Genomic DNA, 16,895 nt, shown 5'->3' on the forward strand with positions numbered 1-16,895 from the left:
CTCATGCTGGCTTTTGGATTAGTTTGTTCTTACTTCTCAAGCTCTTTTAATTGTGATGTTAGCTTTACTCGTGTCTCTCATGTCCGTGTGAAGAGACCACCAAACAGGCTTTGTGTGAGCAACAAGGCTATTTATTTCACCTGGGTGCAGGTGGGCTGAGTCCCAAAAGAAAGTCAGCAAAGGGAGATAGGGGTAGGGCTGTTTTATAAGATTAGGGTAGGTAAAGGAAAATTACAGTCAAAGGGGGTTGTTCTCTGGCGGGCAGGGGTGGGCGTCATAAGGTGCTCAGTGAGGAGCTTTTGAGCCAGGATGAGCCAGGAGAAGGAATTTCACAAGGTAATGTCATCAGTTAAGGCAAGAACAGGCCATTTTCACTTCTTTTGTGGTGGAATGTCATCAGTTAAGGCGGGAACAGGCCATCTGGATGTGTACGTGCAGGTCACAGGGGATATGATGGCTTAGCTTGGGCTCACATGCCTGACATTCCTGTCTTTTATATTAATAAGAAAAATAAAATGAAATAGTGGTAAGTTGTTGGGGCAGCGAAAATTTTGGGGGGTGGTATGGAGAGATAATGGGCGATGTTTCTCAGGGCTGCTTTGAGCAGGATTAGGGGTGATGTGGGAACCTAAAGTGGGAGAGATTAAGCTGATGGAAGATTTTGTGGTAAGGGGCAATATTGTGGGATTGTGAAAAGGAGCTTTTGTCATGTAGAATGATTGGTGATGGCCTGGATGCAGTTTTGTATGAATTGAGAAATTAAATGGAAGACACAAGGTCTGAATTAAGAGAAGGAGAAAAACAGGTATTAAATGACTAAGAATTGGGAGAACCCAGGACATCCAACTAAAGAGTGCTCAAGGGAGTTCAGCATAGCCCTATCAGCAAAGATTATGTATTTACTTTAAGACAGAGATAAGAGTGGTGGTTTGGGGATAGCACCAGGAGGTATCAGCTGTGATGACTTGGAGAAACAGTGTAAACTGGCAGTGTAAACAAGAGCAGGCCATTTATGAGTAGTTAAGAATGGTGAATAGGAGTATAACAAGACAGAAGATAGAAGGGATGACAAGTTTTTTGGGGTGCAGTCCAAGTTGGTCTGATGTCTGGAATGAGACTGGGGCCTAATAAAAAGGAACAGCCATACAGGAGCTCAAATGGGCTGTACCCTGTAGCATTCCGAGGACAGGCCCAAATTCTGAGAAGGGCAAGTGATAAAAGTATTGTCCAGTCCTTTTTAAGTTGGTGGCTGAGCTTGGTGGGTGTGTTTTTAAAAGACTATTTGTCCCTTCTACTTTTCCTGAAGATTGAGGACCGTAAGGGATCTAAAGGTTTCACTGAATACCAAGAGCCTGAAGGACTGCTTGAGTGATTGACTATTAAAGGCTGGTCCGTTATCAGACTGTATAGAGGTGGGAAGGCCAAACCGAGGGATTACATCTGACAGAAGGGAAGAAATGACTGTGGTGTCCTTCTCAGACCATGTGGTAAAGGCCTCTCTACCCATCCAGTGAAAGTGTCTGCCCAGACTAAGGGATATTTTAGTTTCCTGAGTTGAGGCATGTGAGTAAAGTCAATTCCCCAGTCCTGGGTGGGGGCAAATCCACAAGCTTGATGTGTAGGGAAGAGAAGGGGCCTGAACAGTCCCTGAGGAGTAGTAGAATAGCAGATGGAACACTGAGAAGTGATTTTCTTGAAGATAGATTTCCATGATGGAAAGGAAATGAGAGGTTCTAAGAAGTGGGCTAGCAGCTGGTAACCTACATGGAAGAGGTTATGAAATGACAACAGAGTAGAATAGGCCTGTGAGGCTGGAAGGAGATACTTTCCTTGGTCTAAGAACCACTCCTTGTGTGGCAAGAGATTGGTAGGTGGAAGTTTTGGCGGGGAGTAGGTGGGAGTGACCAATATGAAGGAGAAAAACTGGCTGTAAGGGACAGAAGTTGAAACACTAGCTGCTTGTCTAGCTACCTTATCAGCATAAGTGTTGCCTAGAGCAGTGGGATCTCATGCCTTTTGATGGCCCTTGCAGTGAATGCCTCCACCTTCCTTTGGAAGTAAAGCGGCCTTGAGAAGAGTTTTTATTAAAGAGGCATTAATGATGGAGGACCCTTGTGTAGTAAGGAAACCTCTTTTTACCTATATAACAGCATGGTGGTACAGGATATGGAAGGCATATTTAGACTCAGTATAAATATTGACATGTAATTCCTTTGCAAGGGTGAGGGCTCGAGTTAAGGCAATGAGTTGGGCTTGCTGAGAGGTAGTGGAGAGAGGTAGAAAGTATATGCATCAGGTGTGAGGAAGAAAATAGATTTTGGAAGTTATGAGAACTGTAGAGAGTGAGTTGAGCATAATTTGTGATTTTGAGGGACTCTAAAACTATTAAAGCAGCGACAGCCACTGCACACAGACATGAGCGCTAGGCTGAAACTGTAAGGTCAAGTTGTCTGGATAAAAAGGCCACAGGGCACGGTCCCAGTCCTTGTATAAGAATTTCCACCACACAGCCCTGCACTTCAACTGTTTGTGAGGAAAAAGGGTTGGGACACGATCAGCCGGAAAAGCACATGTATTAGGTAATGGATAAGGAAGAAATTTGGGCTTGACTGAAGTAATGGGGGCTGTCTGTGAAGCCTTGCAGCAGTACAGCAGTGCAGTAATTTGCTGAGCCTAATTGGTGTTAGGATCAGTCCAAGGGAAAGCAAGGAGAGGCTGGGATGAAGGGTGCAAAGGAATAGTAAAGAAAGCATGTTTGAGATCCAGAACAGAATAATGGGTTTTGGGTTAGGTATTGAGGATAGAAGAGTATATGGGATAGGCAAAACAATTTGGTTGATAAGACACAGATCCTGAACTAAACTGTAAGGCTTGTCCGGTTTTTGGACAGATAAAAAGGGGGAATTGTAAGGGGAGTTTATAGGCTTTAGAAGGCCATGCTATAACAGGCGAGTGATAACAGGCTTTAATCCTTTTAAAATGTGCTGTGCGATGAGATACTGGCGTTGAGTGGGGTAAGGGTGATTAGGTTTTAATGGGATGGGAAGGGGTGTGTGATCAGTCACCAAGGAGGGCGTAGAGGTGTCCTATACTTGAGGTTTAAGGTGGGGAGATAGAAGGGGAGGATGTGAAGGACGCTTTGAACTGGGAGAAAAGGCAGCAATGAGGTGTGGCTGTAATCCAGGAATAGTCAGGGAAGCAGATAATTTGGTTAAAATGTGTCAGCCTAATAAGGGAACTGGGCAGGTGGGGGATAACTAAAAAAGAGTGCATTAAGGAATGTTTTCCCAGTTGGCACCAGAGTGGGGGAGTTTTAAGAGGTTTAGAAGCCTAACTGTTAATACCCACAACAGTTATTGGGGGCAAGGGAAACAGGCCCTTGAAAAGAAGGTAATGTAGAGTGGGTAGTCCCCCTATCAATTAAACAGGGGATGGACTTACCTTCCACTGTGAGAGTTACCCAATGCTCAGTGTCTGTGATGGTCCAGGGGGCTTCCGAGGTGATTGGCCAGCATCAGTCTAATCCTGAGTTTTAATTTGATTGCACTGTGATCTGAGAGACTGTTGTTATGATTTTGCTTCTTTTGCATTTGCTGAGGAGTGTCTTACTTCCAACTACATTGTCAATTTAAGAAATAGTGCCATGTGGCACTGAGAAAAATGTATATTCTGTTAATTTAGGTTGGAGCATTCTGTAAATATTTATTAGGTCAGAGCTGAGTTCAAGTCCTGATTATTCTTGTTAATTTTCTTACCCATAGATCTGTCTAATATTGACAGTGGGATGTTAAAGTCTCCCACTATTATTGTGTGGGAGTTTACGTCTCTTTGTAGGTCTATAAGAACGTGTTTTATGAATCTGAGTGCTCCTGTATTGGGTGCACATATATTTAGGATAGTTAGCTCTTCTTTGATCCTGTTACCATTATGTCTTCTTTATCTTTTTTGATCTCTGTTGGTTTAAAGTGTGTATTTTCGGAGGCTAGGATTGCAACCCCTGCTCTTTTTTTGGTTTCCATTTGTTCATTTGGTAGATTTTCTTCCATTCCTTTATTTTGAGCCTATGTGTATGTTTGCATATGAGATGGTCTCCTAAACAAAGCACACTGATGGGTCTTGAGTCTTTATCCAGTTTGCCAGTCTGTCTTTTAATTGGGATATAAAGCTCATTTACATTTAAAGTTAATAATGTTATGTGTGAATTCAGTCGTGTAATCATGATGCTAACTGGTTATTTTGCACACTAGTTGATGCAGTTTCTTCATAGTGTCATTGGTGTTTATATTTCAGTGTGCTTTTGCAGTTAGTGTTCTGGTTTTCCTTTCCATATTTAGTGCTTCTTTCAGGAGCTCTTGCAAAGGCAGGCCTGGTGGTGATGAAATGCCTCAGTATTTGCTTCTCTGGAAATGATTTTATTTCTTCTTCACTTATGAAGCTTAGTTTGCCTGGATATGAAATTCTTGGTTGAAAAATTTTTCTTTAAGAATGTTGAATATTGGCCCCTAATCTCTTCTGCTCTACAGGGTTTCTGCTGATATGTCTACTGTTAGTCTTATGGGCTTTCCTTTTTTAGGTGACCTGGCCCTTCTCTTTCTCTGACTTCCCTTAACATTTTTTCCTTCATTTCAACCTTGGAGAATCTGATGATTATTTGTCTTGAGTTTGATCTTCTTGTGGAGTATCTTAGTGTTGTTCTTTATATTTCCTTAATATGCATGTTGGCCTGTCTTGCTAGGTTGGGAGATTTCTGCTGGATAATGTGTGAAGTGAGTTTTCCAGTTGGTTCCATTCTCCACATTTCCTTCAGGTACTCAAATCAATCGTAGGTTCAGTCTCTTTATATAACTCCATGTTTCTTGAAGGCTTTGCTTGTTCCTTTTCATTCTTCTTTCTCTAATCTTGTCTGCACACCTTATTTGAGCAAACTCATATCCTTTCTTCTGCGTGGTTGATTTGGCTATGATACTTATGTACTCTTCACAAAGCTCTCATGCTGTGTTTTTCAGCTCTGTCATGTCACTTACATTCCTCTCTAAACTAGATGCTCTAGTTAGCAGCTCCTCTAAACCTTTATCAAGGCTCTTAATTTCTTTGCACTGGGTTAGAACATGCTCCTTTAGCTCAGTGGGCTTTCTTATTACCAACCTTCTGAAACCTACTTCTATCATTTCATCCATCTCATCCTCCATCCAGTTCTCTGTCCTTGCTGGAGAAGCATTGCGATCATTTGGAGGAAAAGAGGCACTCTGGCCTGCTGGGTTTTCAACATTTTTTCATTGAGTCTTTGTCGTATGTTTATGGGTTTGTCTAGTTTCACACTTTGAGGCTGCTGACCCTGAATGGGGTTTTTGTGGGGACTTTTTGTTGCTGTTGATGCTGTTATTGCTTTCTATTTGTTTGTTTTTCTACAATGGTTAGATCCCTCTTCTGTAGGGCTGCTGTGATTTTGTTGGGGGTTCACTTCAGGCCCTATTCATCTGGTATGCTCCCATGTGTGGAGATGTTCCTCAAAGAGGCAGGGAAACAGCAAAGATGGGTGCTTGCTGCTTATTCTGGGATCTCTGGCCTCTTGGGGCACCAACCTGATGCCAGTAGGATAGCTCTTCTATAGGGATCTGACAACCCCTGTTGGTGGATCTCATCCAGTCGAGTAGCCTGGGGAATAGGACCCATCTAATGAAGCACTTTGACTGTCTCTTGGTGTAGGGGGTAGGCTTTGCTGAAGGGAAAATCACTCATCTGGGCTGCCCGGATTCTTCAGATCTGCCAGGAGGAAAGGCTAAGTCTGCTTGTCCCCAGAGACTGATCACCTCTCTGGGGGCTCAGGGTCAGGGAGAGGAGGGTTCTGGTACCTCCAACAACTGAGCCTCTAGCTGGAGTTGTTGGATTCCTCCAGGGAGACTCACTCATTGAGGAAGGATGGGTCAACCAGGGCTGAAGAGGTGCTCTGTCTGCAGTCTACCATAGCTGACTTGTTTGGGACATGTCTTGGGACCAAGCTGTCTAGGCTCCCTGGCTCCAGCAGGGGAAAAGCACAGCCCAGAGCATAGAGATGGATGCCACCCTTCCCCCATTTGGGGAGCTTAGCGTGTTACGCAGCCATCAGTCTCAGTGCTTGCTGCTGCCCCTCCCTCAAGGAGTACAAACTGCTTAGGCAGTAGGCAGCTATAGCTGTGGTGCTGGTCAGCCCTCCCGCCAGGAACTCAAGAGGCTTAAGCAGATTCTAGCTGAGAGGCTGCTGAGAATCTTCACAGCTCCAGAATTGGGACCCTAGACCCCAGTGGCATGGGTTCATGAGTGGCACTTTTCAATTTATGGATGGCACAGTTCTGTGGCACATGGTTTCTCAGGCTGGGTATCAAGCTCACTCTCCACCTGCCTTGGCTGTGGGGTGGGGGCTCCCCTGGGGCAACAAGGGAACTCATAACTCCTGAGCTCGTGGAAGACTGAATGCTGGGATTGATTCCAGCCTTGCCAACAAGGAAGGAGTGCTGAGAAAAGCTGTTGGACAGCTAGCCAAGGATATTTCCCATATTCACCAGAGCATTTTGACTGTACTTCTGTCATAGTATTAATACCATTGGCCTTTTTAGTTGTTATTTGTGGGCTTCTTTTATCCCTTTGGTAATTTCTAGATTCCTTAAGGATGTGGACCTATTTTTAACAGCACATAGAGTACTGCCCTGCCCTAGACCGTGCTTATAGAGACTCAATTGACTAGAATTGGTCCAGGCCAATTGATTAAAAATTTTTCTACCTTTAAAAAATTTCTACCTTTAAAAATTGAATCTAAATTCTTTAAAATGAAGTTATTTGCTTGAATATTGACACCCTTCCAGTAAAGTTATGTTTATCCATTCCAGAAAATGATTAAGGGGTCTTAACCATAAAGGTACTGAAATAAATTACCATGGGTGCATGTAATATAAACCCCGAAAAGACTGTTTACAATTCTGTGTGGTTGTAGGAAGAAAAAAAGGATTCAAATATAAATATGAGTGGCACAGAAAATTTGTTTTGAGTCCATTTTACGCATCTGTTAACATTTTGAAGACTGCAGTCTTCAATTTTTACAATTTATCATCTTAAAGATTAGGAAGTGAAATAAATGACTTGTATATAACATCACTGCAATTCTCTATTTGAAGTTCCATTAATAACATTTCTCTTCAGAAAACAAACTACTTAGATAATTTTCAATTCAGTACATTATTATGCATATCACATAATTTTATTTAAAAATCATTTTATGTAGAGTGAGATAAACCAGATTTTGATTGCCGACGTGGTGTGAAGTATACAACTAGTGTTACACGTCCTAATTTGTTTGTTAATATAGTCTTCAAAAATTTATCTTTTTTAATGTAAAGAAATTTTCATATAAAATTCCCTTTATTTGGTTTGGGTTTCAGTGATTGTACATGTTCATAAATTTTTATTTCATCAACGATTTTAACTGATGTGTAAATTTCATTTTTAAAAAAGATTTGGCATACTATAATTTCAATTTTCTGTAAAAGAAAATATAATCCCTATTTACTTGCCAATTTGTATGAGTAAATGAGCAGTTCCTACCTTATTCAAGAATACTCATTCATAATATATTGTCTCAAATGATTGATAGGAAAATTTAAGTTTCATTCAACACAAAGACATGAATAATTTTTAAAACATTTTATTGTCTACTATTGGTACAGTTTTAGTTACAGAATTTGCTAAGTTAAGTGATTTTAAGCAAAAATCATTGTGTGCTTGTGTCATCCCTGAAAGCAACTGAAGTGTTTACTTCAGTTCTCCTCTGATATTCTGATCTTTTAATCCTGAAAAAAATAGCAAAAGGAACAATTAAATAATTTACAAATTAGTACCATTTACAATACATGTATGCCTTCACTTTTGTCAAAACAATGTACAACCATTTAAGTTGAACTCTGTAATTTCCAAAGTTTCTTTGTTCTTTCATTGTCATTAGATACTAGGTGTCCATGAAGCCATCTTCTACCTTCAGAACACTTAAAGCCTATTATTTTATAACAAAATAACAATTGTTACCTTTCTTTGAGTACTTCTTGCATGCCAGGTTCCAAGCTCATAATGCTATTTTATTTTTCATAAAACAACTCTAAGAAACTGTCAGTATTTATACTGAAATTTTACAGAAAAAGAAACTGAGTTTTAAAGAGTTCAAACTATCTGCCCAAAGTCACCTTTCCATAAATAGCTTTGTCAAGGTGTTAGCACATTATAAAGTCCATGGTGTTAATTCGTAATAAGCAGATAAATAAATGCATTTTCTATGCACAGAGAGAACATGTGCTTTAGAGTAGAATAGCCAATGATAGACATCAGATTACCTAGGATTAAATCAATCTCGTTTCTTTTTTTTTTTTTTTTTTTTTGAGGCAGAGTTTCACTCTTGTTACCCAGGCTGTAGTGCAATGGTGCAATCTTGGCTTACTGCAACCTCCACTCCCTGGGTTAAACAATTCTCCTGCCTCAGCCTCCCTAGTAATTGGAATTACAGGCATCTGCCTCCACGCCTGACTAACTTTTTTTTTTCCCCTCTTCATATATTTAGAAGAGATGTGGTTTCACCATGTTGACCAGGCTGGTCCCAAACTCCTGACCTCAGGTGATCCACTTGCCTGGGCTTCTCAAAGTGCTGAGATTACAAGTGTGAGCCACCTGACCCAGCCTCAATCAATTTTCAAAAATTCTGCCCCATATTCTCTGTAAACATGCTCACAGTTATGAAGCCATTTATGACATATAGTATGACTTTTTAATTCAGAAGTTATCACATTTATACCTGGACAGATGCTTCAAAATGATATGATTTTATCATTTTTCCCCATTTAAAAGAAAAGAAAATACTCATATATTTGAAGTAACTTTTACAATAGTGCCTCCTTTTTGAGGGCAAAGCCAGAACTTGAACGTAGCTGTCCTGGCTTTCTATCCTGGTCATTTCCACCTCACTTTTCTATTCTTCTCAGTAGTAAATCATCAATAGCTTGTATAAATTGGAATTACAGTTGGATACATATAAGTGATAGAGTCACATAATCTCATATACATAGAAATAAGACTTTATGGATGTGGATAAAGTTTGTTTTATTGATTATTCCCATTCATTTGTAAGTGCTTCTCATAATGGAAGATTCAGTGCTAAATTGAGGTAACTTCTTGTTAAAAGCTTAATATCTTTGGAATCTTAGCACTAAAAAGGACTCTAACAGCATGTTTAGTTTAGCTTTCTCCAAGTTAGATTGAAAACTACTGAAAACAGGAAACCTTCCTATAGGTTTTTAAAGAGATTTCCCATCTACCTTTTGTAGCTTGTTCAAATATTTGCACTCTAAAAATTACTCACCCCATCTTATCTTAAGCCTTCAAGGCAATTATAGCCTTTTCTTGCTAGTCAAATCTTTGAAATGAAAGAACTGATATTCCCTTATGCTGTTGCCCTTAAAATTAACAGGGTTTAATAATATATTTTTCTAGTAATGGGTTTTCATAATTTATACTCTGGTAGAAATTCAATAATAATAAAATTTAAAGCCACCATGAAAACTGTGGTCTTAATTACCAAGCCACTTAGATACATTTGTTTATAGTGTAAAGACACAACATATTGCTTGAACTAATAGATCATAGACCTGTAACTACAACAACTCTAGACCCTGAGTTGTTGGACCCCTTAGAACTCTGGGGCCAACTTTGCTACACCATTTTAACAGGATTTGCATTGTAGTGGCTTCAAGGTATACTCACCACTTCCTCCTGCTTGGTCTTGTCTGTTGCTGGCCAAGCTTCCAGAGTCAGATCAGGAAGTATGGGGGGCAGGGGCTGCATGGGGAACATCGGAGGCAGAGGTGGCTGTGGCAGCAGGGGCTGCATGGGGTGCACAGGTGGCTGGGGCTGCATGGGCTGGTGAGGCTGTGGCTGAACAGGCTGGGGCTGGTAGGGCTGCTGGGCGGGCGGAGGGAGGTTTGGCTGGTGGTGTTGGGTTGGAGTCATGGAGTGTTGGCCAGGAACGGGCATCATTGGTTGTTGGGGGAGCACGGGCTGCTGAGCTGGCACCACTGGGATGTAGTGATGAGGCTGAAGGGTGTGAGTCAGGGGGTGCTGTTGGGACAGCACGGGGATGATTTGGTGGTGCAGCCATCCACCCATGGGCTCGTAACCATAGGAAGGGTACTGGTGAGAAACAGAGAGGCAGGTTTACCATTGGCTCAGGTGACTCCAGCCAGAGAAGCAGCAGTGTTTTCTTTGCCATTATGGCCCCAGGAATATTTTATTTTTCCTCTGCAAAAATTTGTAACTGTGTACAAGATATGATTTTTTACAAACTAAATTTCCCATTAGTGTCTGTATGTGGAGTACACATAGTGTTTTCTGAAAATGGGAATTTAAATGCATGCCTAATAATTTCAGAGAAGAACAAAATGTCTACGTACTGGTGGTCTTACCATGCTCTGGTACCACTTCAAAGGGGTGAGCACCTTAAGAGAAAGATGTATTAGAGTCCATTTGATTTAATTTACTTTTATCCAATGTAGAAATTCACTGATGCAGTATGAAATATAGACTCACTAAAGCAGTCCTGTCAACACTGATAGCCTGAGAACGTGAGTTCTACAAAAGAAAGAAGGTAAACATTTGTCGGAGGCTTCCTGTGTGTCAGGCACTGTGTTTATATCCATCACACACATTCTTCATCTTTTCTCATATGCTAGGAGACAAGTATTATTACTCTCACTTGTTAGATGAGGTCATGGGAAGTTAAAGAGATTCATTAACTTGACTGAAGTTATAAAGGGAGTAAATCTATTTATTTTCATAGCTCCTGCTCTTCATTGTAAGAGCAAAGCAAACATAAAATTATGCCATAATAATGTGACATAATGTTAATTTCATCTTTCCTTTGATGTCACAATGGGGAAAAAAAGGTGCAAACACTGTCCCTCATCCTAAAAACACAGATTTACTGATCAAATTTGTCAGTCTTTTAGGTGTAACAGAACACCTTGCATCAGATTCTTACTAACATTTGTCAGCAGCTTGTGTAAGTAAATAAACTCAAAGATTATTACCTGAACCTGTGAGAGAGGTAAGAATTTTATTCCTTTCTGAACAGTATATATTGGTTAACCTTAGGTTTGGGGATTCTTTTTCTAGTAATACAGCATTTAATCAATAAAAAATTAATTACCTTGCTCATATTATACCTGACAAAGCAGTTTTGTAACTGTTAACTATATTACTGTCCAACATTTTGAAATGTGAATATTACAGTAATTTCCCTCATCCAAATGAGGAAACTGGGGTTCCAAAGAGAGGAAATTATTTCCCCAAAGTCAGTAATTTTACCTAATCTTTACATTTCACCAGATGGGATAGAACCAAGCTGGTCAGTCAGAGTTGACTTTTTGCCCTTTCATGGAATCTTCCTGAGCAGTGGTTCATGATGAATAAGCTTACAGCCATATTTAGGAGGAGAGAGTCAATCCGAGTAATCAGGCAGGAGGGTGGCTGGAACAACACAGGCTTGAGACCAACCATCAGAGCTTAAACTGGGAAGCTGATGGTAGGAACTGTAAAATTGGGACCACTTGAGAAAGCACTTCATTTGGGATGAAGAGTCAACCCACTATTCTTCACAGAACCCAGGGGACTGTTAATGCAAACAGTGATCAAAATTAGTAAAGAGAAAAATTACCTCATAGCTGAAGTTGATATAACCAGGGTGCCCAGGATGAGGTGGTAGCTTTTATAGGGAGGAGGCGAGGAGAATAGAAAGAGAGAGGAAGGGAGAGTGTGAAGGAAGGGAAGAGAGAGTAAAAGATTAAGTCAATATGCAATTGTTCACATTAAGAGAGACTAAAATTACTTTTAAAAAATCTGTATAATATAGACTATATTTAAGGTCTGTTTTTTGTTAAAATAAATGTGCTATGTAGGAGGGGAGACCTCTTATTTTAAAGAGGTCTAGAATAGCTAAATGATTGTTCCTAGGGTTATAGTCTTAAAGTTGGAGACCTGGAAGCAGAAACCAGGACACATTTATTCTCCAGTGATCAAACAACATCCTTCTCCCACCCCAGTGTTGTCAATGAATTCTACCTTACCCTGTCTAACAGTTTACTTGCTGATAAAACTCACCCCATGTTGGGGAGTGAAGTGTGTTTCTTTTACACAGTAAAGAAATATCAACAAGCAGAGAATTGTCTCACAAATATTCCCTTTGTAGATCAGGAGGTGGTCAAATACTTTAAGTATCAAAGGGATTTGTCATAATTGACATGCAAAGTAAACAACACATCCAAACAACAAAAGAAACCACAAGATGGAAATTAATGAATGCCAGAACAAGATGGGTGCAGAAAGTAGAAACTTTATAAATCCCATGGAAAAATGAAAGAGTTTATTTAGGCCAGTCTTTTTCATCATTCTCCCCGTGTTTTTATGGCAGAAAAATTTTAAGTTAAAAATAAAAGGCTACCTGAGTGATTATCTGAATCAGGACTGTCTATCCTCTCTAAGGTGCGCGCCAAGTGTTTGGTGCCTGCATTGTGGAACTCTAGTTGTGCCTGGGGTCCACATGAAGGAAAAGAGAGACAATCATGAAGAAAGTCTCCTTCAGACATTGACCTCATTTAGGACTGACTATATTATATTATTTAAAAATTCTCACATTCCATAGGAGGGTTTATTCACTCTTATCTGAATGTGAATGGTTTTATTCAGGTCCTATACCCTCTTGATCGAGAGCAGGAAAAGGGCTGAATTTGTAATGCTGGCACTCTTGAGAAGACTAGGGATTGCCACAGTGCAGGATTTCAGGAAGGCAGAGCACAGAATCTTGGCTTTGTGCACGAGAGAGGAAGAGAGGAGGTAGGTGTGGAAGCTTGCTGGCTTCTGGTTGTATCAGCTGCTCTTTATGCCACCAAAAAGTAAATGCAGGCTGCTTGGCATGCATGTGTTCTAAGTTCTTTACCTTTATGCACCTGTATCTAGATAGAGTGGGTCTGACATCTGGTGTTTAATACATTTGAATATAAAATATATCACTATATATTGAGTGTAGGCGGGATCCTGGGCAACCACAAGAAAGCCACGTACTTATCAGATGCACCCAAAGGGGTAGGACTTCTGAGATTAGTTAAGATGGTTCTAGAAGTGGATTCCTAACACAGAAATCTTACCCTTTGACGGATAACAACTGTAATCTGTGGAGGGGAAGAAGAGATCTGTAGACTTGAGAGGAGCTGGGTTTTAGACCAAACGGGCATTTTGGTAATATTTTTATAAGGCTGATTAAGCACTTTCTCTGGAGACCTTTCAAGAGTCCTTTTCAAAAGTTTCCTCCAGGCCAGCATTGTAGCTTACGCCTGTCATCCCAGCCCTGTGGGAGGCCGAGGCAGGTAGATCATAAGGTCAGGAGATGATGTTTGGGTGAGGGAGAAGGGACAAGATGGAGGAAGGTTAACAAGAAGGCACAGTTCCTGTTGCTTCCGGGTTCTTCATCAACAACTTGCCGGCTAGGGAAAGTGCAGCCCACCCCAAGGAAAATGCAGATCAACTGAGCATGCACCAGGTGAGGTCAATCCAGAGAAATGGAAACTTACCCAGCCACGCCTACTGAGACGCCCCTATCACGCCCCTATCCCGCCCACTGCACCCCCTCCCAATGCACCCTCCCCCCCCACCCTCTTCCAGTGCCAATGCATAAAAGTCCGCCTCAGGCAGGGAGTCCACGTGACTTCTTTGGCGCCTGCATTCATGGACGGGAGAACCTCACCGGAAAGGCCAGGGGGACTGCCCTGGCCGCTTTTCCTGTGGACCAGTGAACCTCGCGGGAGAGTGCGTGCATATTTGCAGATAAAAAGGCTGCCACTTTCTTCGCTCGTTTTGGCCTTTATTGATATTTAGTCTTTGCGTTATTAATAATAGTAATAAAAAAACAAAACAGTCAAGACCAGCCTGATCAACATGGTGAAACCCTGTCTCTACTAAAAATACAAAAAATTAGTGTGGTGTGCTGGCACATGCCTATAGTCCCAGCTACTCAGGAGGCTGAGGCAGGAGAATCACTTGAACATGAGAGGTAGAGGTTGCAGTGAGCTGAGATCGTGCCACTGCAGTCCAGGCTGCCGGACAGAACGAGACTCCGTCTCAATAACAACAACAAGGAGAAAAACACAAAAAAACCAAAAACTTCCTCCATCTAGAAACGGTGGTGATATTTACAAGCGAATAGTGTCAACTGAAGCTCCTGGGATGCGTGTAAAAATACAGACTTCTAGGCCAAACCCCAGTTGTACCAAATCAGAACCTCTAGTGGAGGTATCTCAGAAGCTATTTTATTTAATTACTTGATTTATTTTTAAATTTTTGTGTGTACATCATAGTTATATATATTCATAGTGTACAATATGATGTTTAGATACATATTTACAATGTGGAAAGATTAAGTGAGGCTAATCAATGGAACACTATAGCCTTAAAAAGGAAGAAAATCCTGTCATTTACAAAGATGTGAAAGAGCATGAAAGACATTCTGCTAAGCAAAATAAGCTAGGAAGAGATAATCTGTTTTCACTCCTCAAAGTGTTTCTTCAACACAAATGTTTTGGGGCCTCTCAGCTTAAACTGTTTTAAACCCTAAAGTTTCCCAGCTAGGGGACAGATTCTTATTTCCACATTTGTAAATTGGACACGACTTATGCTAAGAATCTTTTACTCACAGGCATGGCAAAAGCTGCTCCCACAAGGCAGGCAAACAAAATCCACGTCCCCATTTCTTGATGGTTCTGAAATGAAAGTCAACAACTGCTTTTCTCATCTCTTCTCAGACATGTACATCATAAAGCTATCTTAAAAAACATAATCTGCTTTTCTCATCTCTTCTCAGACATGTACATCATAAAGCTATCTTAAAAAACATAATCTGCATTTGTCCATGGGTAGCAAGTAGGATATTCTTTGCCAGGTTAATTTGTTCATGTTTGATTTCAAGTTCTCAGTCCATTTTATTATTTTGGAGTCACAGTAGTTAGCATAAAATCATTTTTCATTTAGGTTGGAAACTGAACAAGTTTAGGAAAATAAATCATGTCGTTATGTAATTTGGAATGCCATATTCCTGTCTGTCTGTATGGTCCCCTAAAGCCATACAAGCTAGGTATAATTTGTAATTAATAATTAAAGGAACAAAGTTGGCTTTTAGGGTTCAAGAGCCCATCAGGGTAGGTATTTACCCATTACTACACAGCATTTTATCACTTTAAAATGAGCAGCTGAGAAATATTTCTTGTATTACCCATCTAGGTATTGATACTGTTAAAAACAAAGACTGATGATTTGAGGGAAAAAATGTAAGTTATTTGCCAAAATAGATTAAGAAATGACAGGGATTTCCAGCCTTGTAGAACTTCAGGCAAGTGAAATGTCTGAGCTCAGGGGGTCTGCATAGCAAAAGATAAGGTTAAACAGAAAGGCAAAGAAAACAATGATCTGTGTATTTATTGATTCTTCAGTAAGTTTTGGATAATTTATATCTCAAAGATTCTATTTTTATTTCATGGTATCTTCCCTTTAATATATGTTCTAATTTAATTACTCTACAAATTTGGGATGTGAGATATGAATTAAAACTTGTCCACTTAGACATATGCACAATGCTTCATGTCTCAAATTATTGACTAACTTTAAAAATCTTTAAGTAAAAAGACATTAATTTTGGTTAAGACAGTGAATATAATATTTAGTAATGCTGATATGAGTACTACATTGATGTTCTATCCTAAATGTGTGTTATTAAACTTAAAATAATTTTTAAAAGAGATAAAGTTTTAGATGATAGTTTTAGTATGAAATAAGGTATTATTTGATGTATATAACAAAAAAATCTATTCAAATAATAAAGACAGCCTTGAAGTATTATTTCAATTTAGTTTACAAGTAATTAAGATAAATATTTGTTGTGAGTTTGACTTCCAGGAACTCCTTTTGAGTTCTAAAATTAAAATTTAAATACACGTGTAGACAAATACTTTGACGCATTATAAAGTAAAAAAAGATTACGTAATGAGAGTCAAATTTAATCATAATCCAATAGAAGTAACTGATTCTTAACAGCATAAAGTATTAGAAACATGGAATTTATTAGCATCTATTAAATATGAATTACAGAAAAGAATTAAGCAGAATAAAAAGAATACAAAATAATGTGTAAAATCCACATACCTTTAAATATATTCAGAGAAACTTTCTTTGTGCAACACAGGGAGGCTTGGTCCTATAGATTTTCTTTAAGTATGGGCTCAGTTTATATCCTTCAAGGTATCTACAACAACCAATCACATTTGTGAAGAAAAAATATGTTGAATGTGACTAAAAATTCCTGTATCATCATAATTTTTTTGCAACCATGGCTAAATATAAGGTAGTATATTATGATTAGTCCATATAGTCCTTCATTATAGTCAATAATATGTTTAACAGGCAAAAGGAGCTTCATTGCACTGTTTTTAAGTCAGCAAATTTGTAGCTTGCACATGCCAAAACATTCAGACTTATGTTTAAGAGGGTCTTATGTCATTGCCTGTGATTGTTTAAAATTTTTAAATCACTACAGCTCTATGTTTTGCTTTCCTTAAAGGTATGTCCTTTGTTCCCTCTAGCTACTCCTTTGTCACCACTCTGTTGTTCAAAAAAGGGCCAAAAGTCTCTCTGGTGTGATCTGCAACTATTTATTATCTAAACAAATTCAAGGTTATCCTAGTAGCAAAACTTTTATGCATGATCTAAAAGGCAAGACCCGAAGGATTTTACACATTAGACAGCACACATAAAAATATATTTAAATACTTAGGAACACCTATCATAAG

At 39.6% G+C, this 16,895-nt stretch overlaps 1 protein-coding gene and 1 long non-coding RNA gene across 3 annotated transcripts in view; one reads left to right on the plus strand and one right to left on the minus strand.

The window, feature by feature from the left end:
• Positions 1–16,895, plus strand: part of LOC106995400 (uncharacterized) — a 200,712-nt gene that overhangs the window by 71,173 nt on the left and 112,644 nt on the right. The window lies entirely within an intron of this gene.
• Positions 7,662–16,351, minus strand: AMELY (amelogenin Y-linked). Of its 2 annotated transcripts, XM_028834403.1 has the most exons (7): positions 16,252–16,305; positions 14,751–14,816; positions 11,723–11,770; positions 10,597–10,638; positions 10,461–10,505; positions 9,775–10,200; positions 7,662–7,820 (listed from the first exon to the last, which is right to left on the minus strand). In XM_028834403.1, the coding sequence occupies exons 2-7, from the start codon at positions 14,802–14,804 to the stop codon at positions 7,815–7,817; spliced, it is 621 nt and encodes a 206-aa protein (XP_028690236.1). In that variant the 5' UTR covers positions 14,805–14,816; positions 16,252–16,305; the 3' UTR covers positions 7,662–7,814. The 2 variants fall into 2 exon arrangements, with proteins under 2 accessions (XP_028690236.1, XP_077845931.1); XM_077989805.1 differs by lacking the exon at positions 10,597–10,638 and having other exon boundaries at positions 16,252–16,351.

The sequence above is a fragment of the Macaca mulatta genome, chromosome Y (genome assembly GCF_049350105.2).
Source record: "Macaca mulatta isolate MMU2019108-1 chromosome Y, T2T-MMU8v2.0, whole genome shotgun sequence".
NCBI classification, from domain to species: Eukaryota; Metazoa; Chordata; class Mammalia; order Primates; family Cercopithecidae; genus Macaca; species Macaca mulatta.